Source organism: Syzygium oleosum, unplaced genomic scaffold (genome assembly GCF_021117445.2).
Source record: "Syzygium oleosum isolate NSW1041296 unplaced genomic scaffold, Sole_v2.1 Sole_v2.02, whole genome shotgun sequence".
In the NCBI taxonomy this organism is placed as follows: domain Eukaryota; kingdom Viridiplantae; phylum Streptophyta; class Magnoliopsida; order Myrtales; family Myrtaceae; genus Syzygium; species Syzygium oleosum.
The window spans coordinates 5,136,628-5,155,883 of NW_026607486.1; the positions used below are offsets into that span (position 1 = coordinate 5,136,628).

Sequence of the window (19,256 nt, forward strand, 5' to 3'; positions counted from 1 at the left end):
AGTTTCAGAGAATCCATGCTCCATCTCCATTTCCTCTCTGTCTCTGGTCCTCCCGGTCTCATTTTGAGATCTTTGGTTTCATTCCTAACTAATGTATAGAGAGAGAGATTCATCAACACCTAACTAATAAGATTTCCATCTAGACCTTTTGGTGGTTAGATGAACCAATTAGCATTACTGCATTTGGTTGGGCTTTTTGAGAATGGAAAATGCAAAAACTATAGGTTAAAAGAGATTTTTCAAAATGCAAATATTGTTTTGTAAAGTGTAATTTTAAAGTTTATTGGGTTGTCAATTTAAATGATGTTTGGAAAAATCACACTTGTAAAGGACTTTTGGTTTTTTAATTAAAAAAACCGAATCACCGGCTCTGGCAGAAAGCCCAGACCACCACTGACCCAAATTTGGTACCGGCAGTCGTCAGGAGTGACCCTCAGCAAGGGTCACTTAAGGTTGTGTGAGATTGGCGATGGGTTCGCCGGAACGTTGCGCGGAGGAAAATAGTGGGGGCATTTCCGCAATTTCGAAAGTTTAGGGAGGGCAAAATTAGAAGAAAAACATAAATTAGCGTTCCGGAAATACTAAAGCCCAAAGCTTCTACGGCCTTACCTTGTGCACTTTAGATGACTTTGAAAATGCAATGGTATCTCTCCAAAACTCTGGGAAAAAAATTGTCAAAGGATGCTTTCAATTTATCCAAGAGCCTTTGCGGTAAAGGCTTTGGCAAAGTGATGTCGAACACAGCCTCACTAAACCCGCTTCAGTTTTCCTTTCTGGAATCGCAGAAGAGTTGAAATTAACCATTCATTCGACTAATTCTCAAACGCGCACAAGTCAGTCGTGCTTTATATGAATCAGATAAGATCACGGGGATGAGGAGACAAAGCCTTGTTGAGCGAGAGACATTATCATTCGAACACAAAAGATCAATCGCGTGCAAATTAAACGTCGGCTACGGAGACAAATCTCTGGAAACATGGGGAAAAGAATTACGACAAGCACCATAGAACAAATTATATTAATCAAAACTAAAATTAACTCTCGGGCGCATATGTGCCACGTTCTATGGTGGTGTTTAGCTATCTTACCTTGGGAACAACCCGTCTCGTTTAGGTTTCCTATGGCTTACATTACTCGCGTGAAGGCAATGTTAAACCCGACACCTGCTCCATTTATGGCTTCCTTCTCATCCCAGGGGACCAAACACCGTTGAGCCAGCAATCCTTAAGGGACATTACTGAGATTTCTGGAGGCGTCTATGTACTTTTTGGTTGATCAACTACTGTTAACTGTTAATGTCCCAAGCCAAAACACCTAATCTTCGTTAGTGTACTTCGGCCCGACATAAGAGCACCAGCATTGGACATCATTGCCGCATATACACCGGCAGTTGGTCCGGTAGGTCAAGATTTCGACTAGCGTCAAACGCCTTTCAATGCAGAGTCGAGCACCTCAGAGTCCTGTCCTCATGTGGCCGGCATCCTGAGTCTCCTGAAAACCCTCTGTCCCAGTTGGAGTCCTGCCGCGATACAATCGGTGATCATGACAACTGGTAATATAGCTTCATATGTTCTTTCTTTTAGTTCTTTTTCTATTATGTTAACAGCAGGCGAATTCTTCTTCTTCGTTGTGTCTTTGAGCGTAACTTTCACCATTACACAGCAAGAACACGAGACAACAAGGTAGAGCCAGTGCTTGATGCATCTTTTGCCAAGGCAACTCCATTTTCCTATGGTCCTGGGCACATCCGGCCAGATCGCACCATGAACCCCGGTCTCGTGTATGACTTGACGGCAAATGACTACTTGGACTTCCTATTCGCCCGAGGCTACAACGAATCCAAACTGAGACTATTCACCGAAGAGACTCACAGATGCCAAACAGCGGATTTGAACTATCCCCTCTATCACTGTCCCAGAACTCAATGTCACCGTGGCGGTCACAAGAAGGGTGAAGAATGTGGGGACTCCTGGCACATATTCCACGTGCGTTAAGACACCAACAGGAGCGTCGGTCTCCATCCAACCACGGAGCCTGGTGTTCGAAAAGTGCAAGGAAGAGAAGGAATTCAAGGTGGTGTTGAAACCTAATGTTGCTGGCAAGCCCGCCGACTATTTGTTTGGAATGTTGATCTGGTCTGATGGGATGCATTATGTGAGGAGTTCTTTGGTGGTGAAGCACCAGTGAACATGACAACTACAGAGAATTGTGGTTTGGCAAGCTAAATAGGGTCTCACGGTAGCTGGCTCTAGCCTTCAATTTTCTCTTTGGGGAATAGGGGTTTCTCATGGACAATGATTTTCTTTCCCTAACAAAAAAAGAAAGAAGAGAACCTCATCGCAGAAATGGTGTAGCCATCTTTAATCTATCTTGTGCCCTTGGAGTCGAGCACAAACACAATCAAGAAATGTAACAGGGTCACGCAATTCAAGTTGTCAAAACTTTCCTTTTGCGGTTTGCAAAAAAGAGTGCTGCAGAAATAACCCAAGAGAAGAATGGAAATGGGTACTCAGAACAATATCTGCAAAAATTGTCCCTGAATCATATTCTCCAACATGATTCAATCCAATATTAACTCAACAGACAAGTGTTTCAGTCAAGATCCATTGCCGTCAGATCCTATATTTGGTAGAACATGCTAATCAGAAGAAGAAAAAAACACAGAGACTAGATTTTTCGCAACTAATTTCTAAAAGCAAAGAAACCCCCAGTAGGGTGGACGATCTGGAGGAGTTCATCCGTCGACTTTTCATTCTCTCGTGAGCTAATCTAAATCCACAGTCAGCATCTGAAGTATTCATCAAGATCTAAACTTTAAGGTGGCCGAATCGCTGTCCTACTTTACCTCAACGTCCTGCAAATCCATCGGTCAGCTCAATCCAGTGCGTAAATCCGTAAAAGAAAGAAAAGAAACACGAGGAACTACGAACCCTCCATTGCAGAACCAGCTCGATGTAGATCAGACACATAAATCAGGACAAATGTATGCAAACCATCTGCTACAGTGAGTATATACAAGGACATAGTTGATAAATCACAAACCAGATATGCTGACCCAGCAAATGAAGAGGGTGGAGGAGAAGGAGGAATAACCGGAAACCAGTGGAATGGGCGGAACAGGGAAGACAAAACCCAAAATAGAAAACAAAAATCATTTTCTTTTTTGGTAATTTGCATCTTCCCAGCTAGCCCATCCCAGTAGCTTCAGACAATCCATTCTCCATCTCCATTTCCCCTTGTCTCCCATCTTCTCGACTCATTTCCAGATCTTTGGTTTCATTCTATTTTATATAACGAGAGAGAGAGAGAGAGAGAGAGACAGAGAGTTTTATCAACACCTACCTAATGTTCTTTGCCGTAGGCATTCGAGGAGATTTCCACCTTGACCCTCTGGTGATTCTTTTTATTTTATTTTTTTTGGTCAGAGACCCTATGGTGATTGGGTGAAGCCAATGCATCGCAAAGTCGCCGTACCCACTTTTAGTTTTTACTTTTCAGAATCACGGGAGTCTCGTGATCAGCCTATCCATCCCACCGACTTTCGAGATGCACAGGTTAGTGGGGTTCATCCGTTTCAGATAAAATTACGTTGATAAGAAGACCGAGAGTTGTTCAGCTAAGAGACATCATCGTTCAAACACAAAACATCAATCCCCGACTACCGAGACAAATCACCGTACATAGGTTCGAAGAACTACACAATCACCATAAAACATATGACATGAATGAAAACTAGATTATGCAATTAACTCTCGAGCACATATGTGCCACATGCTCTGGTGCTGGTTAGATATCATGCCTTGCTGAGCACCATGTCCACATGTTTCACAACCGTTGGATCACTGATATATGAACGGACAAAAGTTCTTGAATATCCAATTTCTTCATTTAAGATTGGGGAAAAGAGTAACAAGGAAAAATAATATTGTATAATAATAAATTCAAAAAGTATGCACTTGGATCCCAAAAAGTTGAGATTGGTGGCTGAAAATGGGGACTGTTGAATCAACGTTCTCAACAAGTTACACATCCTCTTGATCAAATTAAATGATAATCAGCAGCATTCCCATAATAATTGAGAAAAATGTCGGAGGCGAAAAAATAATTATCCATCTTCAGTTCACGTTCAGCCCCCGAAGAGATACGCAGCTGCTTGTTCTTCATTACCATCAAAGAATTTCAGAGCTTGTATCACCGCATCTCTTCCAAACCCGAGCTCCACAAGCTTAGCAACCTTCGCTTCGAAATCAGCTTCCTGCATTAACAAATACACATGCCCCTAACTGGTCATTGATTGCCAAATGTGCATAGTTGAGCTTACGTGATTGGTTTTTATCCTTATCCAGATCAGTAGACCTAACCGTTCCCCAGGGCAGTGTTGACATACTAACATCAGTGAGGTTCATATTAGGATATCAACTATCGTTGCAGAAATACGTCTCGATTGTCACGGCATATCCTACATAACCGCATAGGAGACCACTTTTCCACTGGCAATAAACAAAATGAAAAACCTTCTAGCAATATGTCATTTGAAAATAAAAACAGAGGTATATAGCAAACCCAACCTTGCTTGCATTACTGGGTGTGTTCGCAGCTCCTGTGACAGTTAAAAGAGGACGAGAAAATGATGTAAATCCCACTAGTGATATTTCGTTGAAAACAGAAATCAGCAAAATGGAAATAATTACACAATTTAGACAACAATGGCATCAGTTACAAGGTACATATAGATACATAACCAAATTGGAACTGACCTGAAGAATGACTGCCAGACGGCAAGGTGGTTTTACTCTTATCGGTTGTACCTGTCGCAGCCTGAAATAATACAGATGATATTAACTCCTCTATCAAAAAGAACAGATGAAATAACTCATTTCTAGCCAAACGTTAAATCATGCTTGATATTGAGAGTTTGCATCACCCGAACATGATCCAAACAAATGATCATAAATGATGGGCGACATCATCCAGCCATTATTTTATAATTGAAAGAGACGTACTGGGGCTCCTGAGCTAGATGCTTGCTTGGCATGCCTCTCCTCATCTAGAAAACGCAATGGTATGTCTTTTTCTGTTAAAAGTGAATATTTCAGTTTTTAGTTTTCATCGAGAACCAACCGCAATTCACATCAAATTGAGGAGAAAGAGCTTTCTGATTTAAGAACTTAATATCAAAGGAATTAAGTCAAGGCTAGCAATAGTGCTGGACCTTGTAAAAATGGTACTGAAACTTCCCCTCCGCCAACCCTTAGAACGTTCTCCTTCAAATCAATTATACACTGAAAACAATGGCAACTTATAATTTCATCTCATTGATTACACCACAAAAATCACAACTGAACCCAATATTTAAAAAGGCAAAAAACTGATTAACTGGTTTAATAACGACTAATGTAATTTTCAGAACATCCGAGATAAAACCAAGGTTCATAAGTACAAAATGAAATTAAAAAAATACCTGGTGCTTTCGGAGCATATCTAGACCAAAGAGAAATTCCATGTTTGGAGCATCCAGCACCAAAAAGGAGCATGGATAAAATATATTCCCAATCTACAAGAGGAAAAACACAGTGTAACCACTCAGTGTTCAGCAAAATGTGTCTAAAGTTAGTTGACTCCAAAAATCCTCGCAACCACAAGTCTTTTGGGTGATAGTGTCCTTCCAACAGATAGTAAAAACATATGCTCAATAGAACAAAGTAAAGTCCTTCCCCTTGAGGGCAGGGTTTCGATCTTGCCGTGTGGGGGGTTGGGGAAAACGATGGTCTTGGCCATTCTTAGGATAGCCAAAAAGAGACTACTAAGCATAGAATTTCTTCTGGTGGAAGCAAACAAATTGCCTGGCAATTGTCTGTATACATTTGAAACCAATACTTCCCTCCCTTACCTTGATCGGAGCTACATGTATTCTACCCAATATCTCAGATTGACCAACTCCATGAGCAATGCCTTTGTACCGCTGATCTAAAAGCCTCAACAATCTGAGCAAGAAAAGCAAACGGCACTGTTGACTTTCTCTATGATCTATAGTGCCTTTAACAGCAAACTAACCAAACACAGCCACATCAAATACTGAAGACCAATGATGGAGAAAGTCAGGCACAACATTATAAAGCAAACACAAACAATAAGACATACCCACAACGCTCTGCACAACCTTTTGATATAATAGTAGACTGTGCTCCACTATCAACAAAAGCCTGGAAAAAAGTAGGTATAATTCCATGGTGAGGATTTCGAAATCATTCAGGAAAGAAGGTCTAACAAAATATAATTGCATATGAGTGAGAACATATCAAAATGACAGACCTTAGAAGACGGACAAATTTTTAGTACTTATGCATCCAACAAAGTTTGAATGCAGTACTTAGAGATGTTTTGATAGACAACAGATGATGTAAACCGTCAATAAGAAAGTAAGAATTACATTGTTAAGTTATCTTCATAGCTAATACAAGTCGAAATGGTAGGACAAGTGTATTCTATCATGGACCTTGCCACACTACCTTCAAAGGGACACCATTGACCTCCATGTCAACATACAGCATCACCTGGAAAATATAAATATACACAATTAGGGTGAGAAAGCTAATATAAAATAGACTACTACAATCACACATACCACTCTTGCAAAAGCTTCAGGGTTATATTCCAGAGCAGCAGCCCAATTTTCATCAATCCCTTTCTGGAAAATGAATTGTAAAAACTTGAACCATAAGGAATAAAAAACGCGATAAAGGAAGAAGTCAATTCAGAGAAAGATCTTCCAGAATTAAATATTACTCCACTTCACCTGACGAATGGCAGCTTCAATTTTCTTTTGCGCTTCAACATCAAAAGGATCGGCATGTAGAAGGGCCTATAACAAAAGCACGAAGGACCAAACTCAAACTTACAATTAAGCATTAATAAAAACAAGGCCCATATATGATTAAAAAAATTTCATAACAAGTATGAGATATATATCCTTTCCAGATATGTGTGTATTGCACAGTTGCCCAAAGCTAATGTCCTGATCATGGTAAAACAGTTATATACAGACCTTGTAATGAATTTTGTGGGTAAACATAATACTCACAAGTTCCTCATCTTGTTGCCTTCGTAATTGAGACCTTTGGCGATGGCGCTCCCTTAGAATATCCTGCAATCTATTTAGATCGTTTCCCAGAAGAGCTTGTGCAAATTCAGGATCGTTCTGGGAGTTAAGGTTACATTCAGCAAGTGAGAAACCAAATGTCAATATCCTTGAATAAACATAGGATGAAACATCTAGCTATGCCAGAATTTTCACAGCTTAACAAAATTCACCACTGCATTTTTGCAACAAAAAAAAATTATGTAATAGTCTTTTCCAAACAAACAATTTGAGATAAATATTGCAGAGGTGTTATGTACGAGAACAAAATGTTGACCGTATGTATTTTGATAATTACAAAACCATCACTTATTAATGATTCCAAGCTAGATTAAATTTGAAGAAAAATAATGAAATGTGAAGGCTTTGCAGCAATTCTGGAATTGTCGCAAAAATTGGCCTTGGCGGCACTTATTTAGCCTTTAGTGGAACTTTTAAAAGGCACTAAAAGTCCAGAAAAAATGCCCCAACCAGGCAATCGGGGAGGCTTGTATGTTGGCCAATCTTTCTGCGGATCAAGTGGGCGACTGGAATTTGTGGAGCAGGCACCCGGAAGCTGCAACGGTAGAAAAGTTACCGTTTGGAGTGTGTCTAATGGCTAGTTTGGTTTGTTTTTTGTATAAATAAGACCTCTAGGGTCTTGGGAGTAGATCACGTATTTTATTGCACATCTAAGTACTCTTGTACAAATAACCTCAAGTCTGGTGAGAGATATACTTGAGTGCATGGTCGAAAGCCTTTGAAGCTTGGGATCAAGTTTGTACGTGGAAAGTTGGGTCCTTGATCAACCAATCTTTTGTAATTTTTTGATTGGGTTAGTGGGTTTGGGGAAACTTCCGAGTGGATTCAGGGAACCAAGTAGGCGGGTGCTGAACCACTGTAAATCGACTCAAGCAAGCTTTCTCTATCCCTACTCTCTTTATATTTGTGCATATATTATATCTGCTTTCTTGATTTATTATTGTGAAAATTCTTGGTCGCTTGAGTTTTGATTTCGATTAGTTCTCATCGTACCTTTGGACCAACACCAAAGTGGTGTGGGACAGAAATTATCCGATGAAAAGCATAGTGTACAACAAAGATAGCCAAGCCAGCACCAAAGCATTCACAAGAGCTTGGATAGGTAGCACCCATTTGATTGAGAGTTCTCCTCAACCAGAGTGCCATAAATCAAACATGATTTCCCCATATGGATGCACCAAAAAGCTCCAAGAGACATGGACAAGAATTCTACCTGAAAGAGTTGTGCCATCATGTTAGAATCCTGTCGAAGTTGTTGCTGGAGAGCTGCAGGGTTCACAGCAGACCCATCAGGATTCACGGCCAAGTCATTTCCCGCAGCGCTGTAATTTTTTAAACCATTTCAAGAACTACTATTTGCACAAAAAACGGGGAAAAAGGAGGGGGACAAAAAAAAAAAAAACATAAAGGAAATCCAATGGCCTCTATGACTCAAAAGGTTAAGGAAGAGGTTATAGGATAAGGAAGAGGTTATAGGATAACAAAGACCGAAAGATGGTTGCAAAGAAACAATAAAAGGCACTGCTCAATCATAATGTCATCCCCATCGCATCATCAAGGGAAAACTCAGTGCACATAAATGAAATTTTAGCTGATATCCGTGATGGTGAAAGATAGTCAATAAAGTGCCCCCTGTCCTAATCTCAATCCACTCCACCATCAAGATGCCATGACACCAAACCTGATTATCTATACTGGCAAAACTTCAAAAAGTATTATCTGATTGAATCAAGACATAAAAAAATTAAAATAGTAAGTAATCTATCAGCATCACTCGTATCAAATCACGAGCAATGCCCTCAGTTCCAAAAATATCATTGCAGCAAAGTTAGGTGTTCTAGATCAAGGGTCATATACTTAATAAAGGAAGGCAGAAAGGGCAAGATTCTTGATTCAGCTTGAGCAGTCCATGTTAGTCGAATCTGCAGAAGTTCCCTCTTCTCGTGGGGAAAGACTAAAGTAGAAAACAGTCCTATCTTTTCACTGTTTCAACTGAATTACTTGGAGAACAAAACCAAACTATTGAAGTAACAGAATTACATAGACCCAGCTTCAGAAATTACAGGTCATCCCTAAATCTTCCGTTAAAAGATTACGCGATACCGAAATTCTTCAAACTAAACAGCCACGACTCGCGACAGGAATGCCTTATCCTCCTACAGCAGCTTCCACTCCCCCCCATCAAAGAGTGCACCCAATTTAAGGGAAAACGAACGTACCCGGAAGCAGCAGCAGCAGCACCACTGGAGACCATCATCACCAAATCCTCATCCTTAACGCCCAGAGCGCTCAGCTTCTCGGAGTTCCTCATCTCCCTCCCATTGTAGAGCAACTGCTGCTGCTGCAGCGGCACGCGCGTCTGCGAAGAGCAAGACAACCAAGATAACTGAGCTAAGGGGCGGCTCGCGGAAGAGGCGCACAAAACTAACCGAAACCGAAACCGATTGCGAGGGAGGAGAAACCCCCACCTCCACCTCCAGCAGAGCCTTAACATTCTCCACCTACATCACACAAACGAAAGCGCGTAAATTACACACGCAGGTTACAGAAGAGAGGAGGAGGAGGACAACGCGGGTCGACTCCAGAATTAGGGTTTAGAACAGGGGGTGCGGGGAGGGGGGAGTACGGATTCGTGAGGATCGACGTCCAAGGAGATGATCTGCTCGTCGGCGGTCATTACGGTGATCTTCATCCTCGGGTCTACTCGCTTCCTGATGCTGCCGCTGCTGCTTCTGCTGCTGCTTCGGATTGAGGGGATGAATCTGGTTTGACTTCGTGCTGCTGATTCCAACGAGCTTTGCTTAGCTGCCTGGCCTTCCGCTTCTGGGTTTCGATCTCGGACTGATGGATTGGGTCGGAAGTGAACGGGACTATATATATATATATATATATATGTGTGTGTGTGTACGGAATTTTGCGGGGAGTGACTTGAGGGAGGGGGCAGCGCCTTTGCTTCTGCGCTCGTCTGCTAGCCGGGCCCAGCAATGGGTGATCGGAACTTTTATCCGAGATGATCCACGGACGGGGAAAATTCTAAATAAGTACATAAAGTGTCCTTCTTTTCTTAAATAAAAATTTAAAATAAATTTTGTGTCAAGTGCTCTTATTTTTTCAAATAAAAATTCAAAATAAATTTTATTTCAAATAAGAACTTGAAGTGACTATGTCTATTTTAAAAAAGAGTCTCACTTATTGGATAATAAGGGCATTTTCGTCTTTTTACTTTTTTGAATCTTTTTTCTTTCTTTTTTACCTTTTCCTTTTTTCTTTCTTTTTCTGGTTTTCGACCACCGGCGAAGCCCGAGAAGGGCTAGGCGACCCTCGCCCAAATCTGGCGAGGGCTGGCCTCGCCCGCCTTTGCCCATGGCCGGCGAGGCTGTCCCTCACCAGCAACTAGCGAGGTGACCCTTGCCCAGATCCGGCGAGGGCCGGCCTCGCCCATACCCGGCAAGGGCGCCTCACCCAAGGCCAGGGTCGCCTCGCCCATGGCTGGCAAGGCCGTCCCTCGCCTGTTGCCGACGAGGGTAGCCCTCGCGCAACCTTTCCCGGCCGGCCACCGGCAAAGCACAAAGAGAAACCCAGAAGAAGAAAAAAGGAAAAGAAAGAAAAAGAAAAAATTTTAAAAATTAAAATGGTTTTTGGACGAAATGCTCTTAACCGGCCGGAATAGGTCAGGCCCTTATTCGGGACTCTCATGGCCATTTCAAGCCCCTATTTGAGACTAATATGCCATTTCAGATCCTTATTTGACACAAAGTCTACTTCAGACCCTTATTTGAAAAAATGATGGCACTTCAAGCCTTTATTTAGAATTTTCCCCCAACGGATGTGTCCATTTTTTTTTCCGCAACTTTCCTTTTGCCATGTATAATCGCCGTCTTAAAAATTTAGAAGTAGTTTTAAGCACTAATACCACGAAAAACCTCAAATTAATACATTTATGACAAATTTACACCAAACTAATACGCCCATGACAAATTTACCCTCTGTTAGTTTCCGTTAAATTGTACTATCAAATTGTTTAGTTAAATGATACACAGTTTGGGGTTTTACCCTCCGTTACTAGTTTGTGATTTTTCGTGGTATTAATCCAATTTAACGGAAACTAACAGAGGTTAAATTTGTTACAAATGTACAAGTTTGAGATTTTTAGGATGCATATGGTAACATTTCTATTTTTGAAAACAATTTCTGTTTAGAAATAGTTTTTTCTATTTCTATTCCCTATACGAGTTTCTAAGCAAAATAATGTGTTTGGTAACTACACAAAATTTTTACTCCTAGAATAGAAAAAGAACAGAAATAAGTTTGGTATAATCCTAAAAAAATGTCTATTCCCAATTTTTTTCATTTAATTATAAAAATGTCAATAAAGACTTAACAATTCATGTTTGGATAAAACTAGACTAGAAATAGAATCAAAATATATTATGATATAGAATTAGATAACCTTAATATAATTATTTTGCTCAGAAAATACCAGGTGGTGGTCAAAGAAATTTGGGTTTGAAGTTTAGGGTTTAGCATATATGGTTTAGTTTTGTAGGGTTTTGTGTTTAGAGTTTTAGGTTTTAGGGTTTGGGGTTTGGGTTTGGTTTAAGAATTAGGGTTTTGGGTTTCGAGTTTGAGGTTTGGGTTTTGGAGTTCGGGGTTTGGGTTTTAGGGTTTCAATTATTAGGTTTTAGAGTTTCAGGGTTTCGGGTTTTTGGGTTTATGATTTAGGGTTTGGGGTTTCGGGGTTTAGAGTTTTAGGATTTAGGGTTTCGGTTTTTGGTTTTGGGGTAGGGTTTTGGGTTTAGGGTTTAGGGTTTTGAGGTTTTGGAGTTCGGGGTTTGGGTTTTGGGGTTTTGGGTATTAGATTTTAGGGTTTCGGGTTTTAGGATTTCGGATTTTTGGGTTTTGGTTTTAGAGTTTTAGGATTTAGAGTTTCGGTTTTTGAGTTTGGGATTTAGGGGTTTAGGGTTTGGGGTTTAGGAGTTTGGGGTTAGGGTTTTAGGATTTTGGGTTTTGGATTTCGGGTTTTAGGGTTTGGGGTTTTGGGATTTAATGGTTTATGAAATTGTTTCTCTAATCCTTTTAATTCAATGCTGGCTACCCTGGAAAGGGAACAACTTCAGGCTTTCTTCACTCTCAGACTTCAAGAGGAGTCCTTTTTAAAACAAAAATCCAGGATCAAATGGTTAAATGATGGGGATAGTAACACCAACTGAGCTAGCTCGGCGTCCATACGGCCTTCTCGCAGAGATATCCGGCTGTTGTGGAGCGTATTCTTAATGATGAGCGAGATTCTTCTCCTTTCTCGCGAAGTCACGGATAGTGAGATCCAAAACACTATGTTTTCTCTCGCTAAAGGCAAAGCTCCTGGCCCAGATGGGTTTAACGTGGATTTCTTTAGAGCATCGTGGGATATTGTGGGTTCCTCCGTTATGAAGGAGGTAAACACCACTATCCTCACACTTGTGCCGAAAGTTCCAAATGCCTCTTCGATGAGTGACTTCCGTCCCATCGCTTGTTGTAATACGGTTTACAAATGCATTACTAAAATATTGGCTAATAGAGTTGCATCAGTTCTGCCATCGTTAGTCAGCCCTCCCCAAAATGCTTTTGTAAAGGGACGAAGAATAGGGGATAATATTCTTCTTGCTCAGGAGCTATTCGCCGGTTTCCATCATGAGCCGTATTTGCCTAAGTGTGCTATCAAAGTAGATTTTCAGAAGGCCTACGACACGGTCGATTGGAACTTCTTAGAATCAGTACTTCAAACATTTGGCTTTCCGTCGATGCTCGTAAAGCTCATTATAGAATGTGTTACATCTCCAAAATTCTCAGTATCCATTAATGGGGAACTCCATGGATTCTTTGCGAGTGGAAGGGGTATTCGACAAGGTGATCATTTGTCTCCCTATCTCTTCACTCTAGTCATGGAGGTGCTGTCGGGAATTCTCAATTCTCAAGCTCGACTTCCGGGGTTTAAATTCTACTGGCGGTGTAAGTCCATTTGCCTCTCCCACCTTTTCTTCGCGGATGATGTCCTTCTTTTTATAGAGGCAAATACGACTTCTGCCACACTTTTTAAGGAAGGCCTTAACCTATTCTCTCGATGGCCTGGGCTAAATCCAAATGCTAACAGAAGCGAGATTTTTATGTATGGTGGGGCGACAGAACTCCGGGATTAGATTCGGGCTATTTTTGGCTTTGGTGAAGGTACACTTCCCTTTCGTTATCTTGGAGTTCCTGTTACTTTGACTAGACTAAGCAAGACTGACTGTAGCTCGCTAGTAAACTCCATTCTTGCTCGAGCTCGGTCTTGGTCTCAACGTTTCCTTTCCTTTCTTTGGATGGTTACAACTTATTAAGTCGGTCCTCCACTCTATTCATGTTTTTGGGCTAGTGTATTCACTATTCCATTATCGTATTAGCGAGGATCGAGTTAATTCTCGAGCAATTCCTATGGAAAGGCCCGGACCTAAGTGGGGGCGGAGCCAAGGTTCCTTGGGCTGATGTATGCGAGGCCAAAAAGAAGGGGGTCTAGGTATACGTAGACTCATCGATTGTAACAGGGCGGCTATGCTCAAGCATATATGGATTCTCTATACAGATAAAGAATCTTTGTGACATAAGTGGATTCATTCCACCTTCCTCAAAAACAAAAATTTCTAGGTAGCGACTAAACCGACTGTTTGCTTGTGGGCTTGGAAAAAAATTCTCGACCTCCGACGGGAATTCCGTTTGCAGTTTAAATGGAGGATTGGTAATGGAAGCTCAACTTCTTTACGGTTTGATTATTGGCATCCTAGAGGGCCCTGTCCGAGCTCTTCTCAAACGGGGATATCTCTGCTCGGGTATCCCAAGAAAGGCGCGGTTCGGGATTTCTTCTCCTGCATCATTTGGATTCCAATATTTTGCAAACTATTAATTCTTGGACAGATACTCTGCCTACTTTTCATAGGGAAAGGCCTGATCAAGTAATCTGGCAAGGTCACTCCTCGGGAACCTTCTCAACGGCCTCGGCTTGGGAGTTGATTAGATCCAGAAGCCTGTCTGTTCCCTGGAGTTCGTTCATTTGGAATCGTAGCTTGGCGCCGAGATATGGGTTCCTTCTTTGGCTCATCACTCTTGATAGGCTCCCAACTCAGATTATTTTGCTAAATCATCGTAGAATTCTTGAAGGTCTGTGTGCTTTTTGTAGACATACTCCGGATTCTATTGATCATCTTTTCTTTGATTGTGCTATCACGGGTTCCTTGGCATTATATTGGGCAAGAAATTGCAATCTCTCTTGGCGGAATAGCTCATGGCAGGAAAACCTCCAGTGGGCAGTCCGGTTCATTGGTGGAAATAGCTTTCGCCAACGAATTGCACGTTTCTCCTTTGGGGCGCTTTGCCATATTATTTGGTTGAAACGTAATCACATCCATTTTGACTTCTATATTCGAGTAATCCACTTGTGTTGGAAAGTTATAATACTCCTTACCTTACCCAAAAAAAAAAAATTTGTTTCTCTAAAATGATATTGTTTCTCTTTTTGTTCCGAGGAATAGAAAAGTAAATTTTTTTTACTTCCTATTTCTGTTTCAAATCTATTCCCTGGCCACTTTTCTATTCCGGGGAATAAAAAAATTAACCGACGTACACAAACGGATTTCTGTTCTTTTTCTGTTCCGGAAAATAAAAAAATAGAAAAACAGTAAAACAGAAACGTTACCAAACGCGCCCTTAGTGGTCGAAAATAATTTTTGGTAAATTTATCACCGGTGTACTAGTTTGAGGTTATTAGTGGTCAAAAAATTAATTCTTGATAAATTTATTTTATGTGTACCAGTTTGAGATTTTTCGTGATATTAACTCTATTTTTAATCGAACGCAATTCTCATTTTCCCCGTAAATCGGCTAAATGCCTTGAAAAACACTCATGAATGAAACCTTTTCTTTTCTTTCTTTCTTTTTATAACGGATAAAGGAGCGAGTCAATAGTTTAAATTCAATCGAATTTATCTATTGCAAAACTTGTCGGGGTTTTTTGAACACCCGATTGATCTTCATCGGATATGATAGTCTCATCCTGAGTAATTAATTACCAGAGACACATGAAAGTCAATACTCTTGATAATGGCCTCAAGAAAAAGGACAAACGTGGTAATTTGAATCCTAGCCTTGAGGTAGGATTACAAAGGTACTTTTCACTTGAATAAAGATTAACTACAAACTAGCTTGATGTGTTGTAAGCCACGATAATTTTAGTCAGAGACATTTTACATCAGCCGACCATAAGAAGCAACGGACTATGTGACTTAAAAAAAAAAAAAACTACGAAGGAGAACCATGAGATTGGCCTTTATACCCACATTACATGGAAAGTTAAAGGAATCTTTTGTCTAGCTTCTCGCCTGATTTAAAATACTACTGATGGGGAAAAATAAACGATCCTGTGTCCCTTGCAATAGAATCTGCCGCCGGAAATAATTGAATTGACGAATGTTGAGCCTCTTTCAAGAAGTTAAAAGGACGGATTAAAGCCAGATGAAAGTTTAGGTTCAATGTCAATTCTCGAGTGTAATCTTTTATAGGAGATTGGAATACGGCAAATGAAACAGACGTGCAAAGGCCGGACTTGGATAGGGGCCAGTGGGAGACTGGGCTGCCGGAGAACCATTTTGCTTGAGCCCGCCCATCGTATTTTCCTTTTCACTTTCCAGCCAAGTCCAATAAGGCAAAGATTTTCCCGAGAAAATTCAGCTACAATGATGAGCCAGCCTCGAGCATACGAGTCCACCCGCGCACGACCTTCGTATTTGCCATTGTCATTGACTGTTGCATTCTCAGTTCGATAGGAACCGAACCGCCGTATCATGACGTTCTAAACCCAACTCGCGTACCGCCTTCGTTGTCGGAGGGGAGTTCTTTTTGTCGGAATCATATGGGAGTTTGATAGATTATAAAAGGCATTCTTTGGGTGATCATGTAGCTCCTACCCTTATTTTTCACTTGTAAATTAGGACAAAGATCTCCGAATTCCAACACAATTCCTTGTATCTCCGTTTAGTTTCGAGAGCATATTGCGTGTTCAGGGGCGAGAAGGTTTACGAGCACGGATTGAGTGGATGAAGCGATATGAGTCGGTGCATATGTTAGCCCATACGATATGGTAATCGGGTAACACGGTTTATTTAGTAGCTCACGCAAATTAAACGTGGGCAGACTAAGAACATGTTTCCTGGACTTAAAAGCTTGCTAGCTAATTTGGACTTTTCCAACGTGACGTATGAGCCTCAATTTGAAGGATTCGCCTCTTTGAGAGGAGCATATAATTTACACACCAATGCGGCACTAAAACAAAGGTATCATTAACAAGGGACTCGAAGCACTCGCTTAGTGTAATTTTATCTAGAATGATTCGATTTTCAAGGCATCGAGTGGGCAACAACACGAGAGCAAACCCTAGAGTTCCCTTCAGTTTGCTAACACTTTTCCCTTTCCTCTCCCCCCAAAAAGACATGGGATGGAGCAGAGGACACAGAGCTCGGGCCTAACGCCATGGCAGCATCTAAATTGCGAAGAAACTCAGCAGCACGAATCCGAGGTATGAACATTAAGAAATCTCACACGAATGCAATACATAGAAGAAGATATTCCAATCAAACAGAGACCATACAAGACCCCTTGACCCAAAGAATTATTATATATATACATCCTGACAAATCTTCATACAATCATCGGCACCAATCCGGAAGAACAATGTCCCAACAAATCCCAACGCAAGATTTCACGACCCAAGATCAGGGAAAACAGCCTAAAAAAAAAAAAAATTCCCCAGAACGAATCCAAGGAGCGAACCTAAAAGGGGGGAGGAGCCGGGAAACCCAGGAACGGCCTCCCGCTCCCGCAGAGCCCGGCGGGGCCGCCGCTGGGATCGCAGTCGTGGATGGTGTCCTTCAGCTTGTGGAACCCATGCTTGAACACCCCGAAGCCGAACAGCAGCCCGATCAGGACCACCACCAGGATCAGGCACGTGCAGAGCATGCACACTCTGCTGCCGCAACACATCTTCTCCTTCCTTCCTCCTTCCTCCCTCCTCCGACTTGCAATCTCTATGGGGGGGGCGGGGGTCTGCTGGTGGGTCCGATGGATCTCGTGTGGTCAGATCTCAAAAGGGTTTTGCGTATTTAAGAGAGGGAGAGGGAGGGGCGATGAACGCGAGAGGAGCGAGAGATCTTGAGAGACGTGGAGTGAGGGAGGCGAGGCTGAGGTGTGTAGTGGAGGTGAACGCAACGGGATGACGATACGACGAGGGGTTGGATTCAAATCGGTGGGGTTGGGGGTCGCTTGAAAGGAAAGCAATTTCATGCGTGCGTCTCTTCGATAACGGTCCTCATAAAAAGCGACTTTGTTTTTAGCAGATATAGATAGTTAATTGCTCCGAATCTTATGAGCAATGATAGCAGCAATACAGTGAGAAAGTTGAAGACGGAAAAAGAGGAGCCCTTTTGCTTTCGATGACTCTCGTTTCCCTGGATTGGTTCCGTGGCGGGGCGAATCAATTTGATTGTAAAGTCGAAAAAAGGGTTGTGATTCGAGGATAATTCGAATTCGACTATGTACGCTTTGTTAAACAACAGCCAATTTCGCTTTGAATTTTCGCGAGTTTATGGATGTCATAAGGAAGATTACATCGTCGGTCTGTGGGATTATCTATAAGATGATGGGTAATTTTTTATTTTTTTTTATGGCACTTACTTTGTAACTTTTGGAAGGATGAGGGTTGGTATCGGATGAGAAAGAGATAGAGGACTTTCTATTGCCCTCAAAACGTAACGGACAATCCACGAGTTTTGGCCCACCACGCCCACATCACTCCGCCACCCGCTCAACCAACCGCAGCAGCCTGATTTTTTCATCTTTTAACTGCTCCATCATCGTCCTTTTCGGTTTTGCAAAATAGACTTTACTTTTTCTTTTAGCGTTTTTTTTTTCTTTTAGCAGTTGTCCGGGCCAATTTTTGCGAATCCAAATTTAAGGATGAGCGGTTCCAGATTTTGTCCTGAACCTGAAACTTACCTATCGAAACAGATTTCTTATTTTTTGGAACCCAGAACTTCCCATACATATTCTAGAACTGAAGACCTACTTTGTTCTAAGGACTACCTGGGAATCAACCTTTTTTTTTTGTTCATTTTCAGTTAAGCCTAATTTGTCGTTTGTTTTTTCGGATTTTGACATAAGAAAGGACTAAAGTTACCTAGTTTTTTAGACTTTTTAAGTCCGCCACAACCAAACGGGGACTTGGTGGCTATATCTAGTTGTTGATATTGCATGGCTTTGCTTTGGCTTCAAGAAATCAATTTAGGTTTAAGTAGCAAAAGGGTCCCACCGGAAACTTACTTGTCGGAACAAGTTTCTCGTTTACCCTGAATATCATGAAAATTTGAATCAGACAATGAGAATCAATCCAGTTCTATTCTGGGACTATAGTCACCCCTACCCAAATTTATAGTATTGACGCTTCTTGCCACCAGAATTTTAGTAAAAAGGCATCAAAAAAGCAAAATCGTCGGGATATGAGTTGACCCTTTTCATAAGCCTTTACCCTTGGCACAAATTTTTAAGCAGAATAGAAATTGGGTTTGTGTCGTGATAGGTGTTGCCTAATGTTAGCGGGCAATTTTTTTATCCCTAGCCTATTAACTTCGTAAAGCACGGTGATGATTCTAAAAACTCGAGACTTGTTTGGTGTGGCGGTGTGTATTTTTTGTCGTGGTTAATTTTAGGTCTTGTGACTATTAACGTGATTATTGTCCAAACCTTAAAAGTGTAGAAAGAAGCGTAAACTCTAATTAAAATCCGAAAGAGATCAAGAGCAGGAACGGAGCTACCTTACAAGAAGTCAATTGTCCACCACTAAAATGTTTAGAGCACGACAGTACTCATGTGTTTCTTCATTGTGCCCCCACATTTAGGAGTCGTGACAGAAAACTGTAGCCTTTTCGAAGAGATCGGTGCTGTACGAATAGAATCATTCGATGTTTCTCTTATCTTGCCCCCAGCTGGAAATAAAAAAATTTCTAAACCCGTCCTGACGGAGAGCAACCACTGATTTTGA

The 19,256-nt window shown here is 41.4% G+C and overlaps 2 protein-coding genes across 2 annotated transcripts; both read right to left on the reverse strand.

Annotated features, from left to right (window-relative positions):
* Positions 1-3,956: 3,956 nt before the first annotated feature.
* On the reverse strand, positions 3,957-10,000 carry LOC115663583 (protein DNA-DAMAGE INDUCIBLE 1). Its single transcript, XM_030585576.2, has 16 exons — positions 9,786-10,000; positions 9,628-9,660; positions 9,379-9,518; positions 8,373-8,481; positions 7,082-7,198; positions 6,797-6,862; positions 6,626-6,688; positions 6,510-6,554; positions 6,142-6,203; positions 5,891-5,984; positions 5,462-5,554; positions 5,213-5,282; positions 5,004-5,074; positions 4,758-4,818; positions 4,569-4,600; positions 3,957-4,255 (listed from the first exon to the last, which is right to left on the reverse strand). Exons 1-16 carry the CDS (start codon positions 9,849-9,851, stop codon positions 4,127-4,129), a joined length of 1,251 nt encoding a protein of 416 aa, XP_030441436.2. The 5' UTR covers positions 9,852-10,000; the 3' UTR covers positions 3,957-4,126.
* A 6,819-nt stretch (positions 10,001-16,819) lies between these two features.
* Positions 16,820-17,413, reverse strand: LOC115666753 (uncharacterized). The gene has a single exon (XM_030588420.2). The coding sequence runs from the start codon at positions 17,201-17,203 to the stop codon at positions 16,994-16,996; it is 210 nt and encodes a 69-aa protein (XP_030444280.1). The 5' UTR covers positions 17,204-17,413; the 3' UTR covers positions 16,820-16,993.
* Between the last annotated feature and the right edge of the window lie 1,843 nt (positions 17,414-19,256).

Bases quoted from the DNA above. Each gene is read 5' to 3' on its own strand.
- LOC115663583 (XM_030585576.2), bottom strand. From the start codon at position 9,851: ATGAAGATCACCGTAATGACCGCCGACGAGCAGATCATCTCCTTGGAC. The intron at 8,482-9,378 runs GTACGTTCGTTT...AAAAAATTACAG, and splicing joins GCTGCTGCTGCTGCTTCCGG to CGCTGCGGGAAATGACTTGG. The intron at 6,204-6,509 runs GTAGTGTGGCAA...ACTTTTTTCCAG, and splicing joins TCAATGGTGTCCCTTTGAAG to GCTTTTGTTGATAGTGGAGC.
- LOC115666753 (XM_030588420.2), bottom strand. From the start codon at position 17,203: ATGTGTTGCGGCAGCAGAGTGTGCATGCTCTGCACGTGCCTGATCCTG.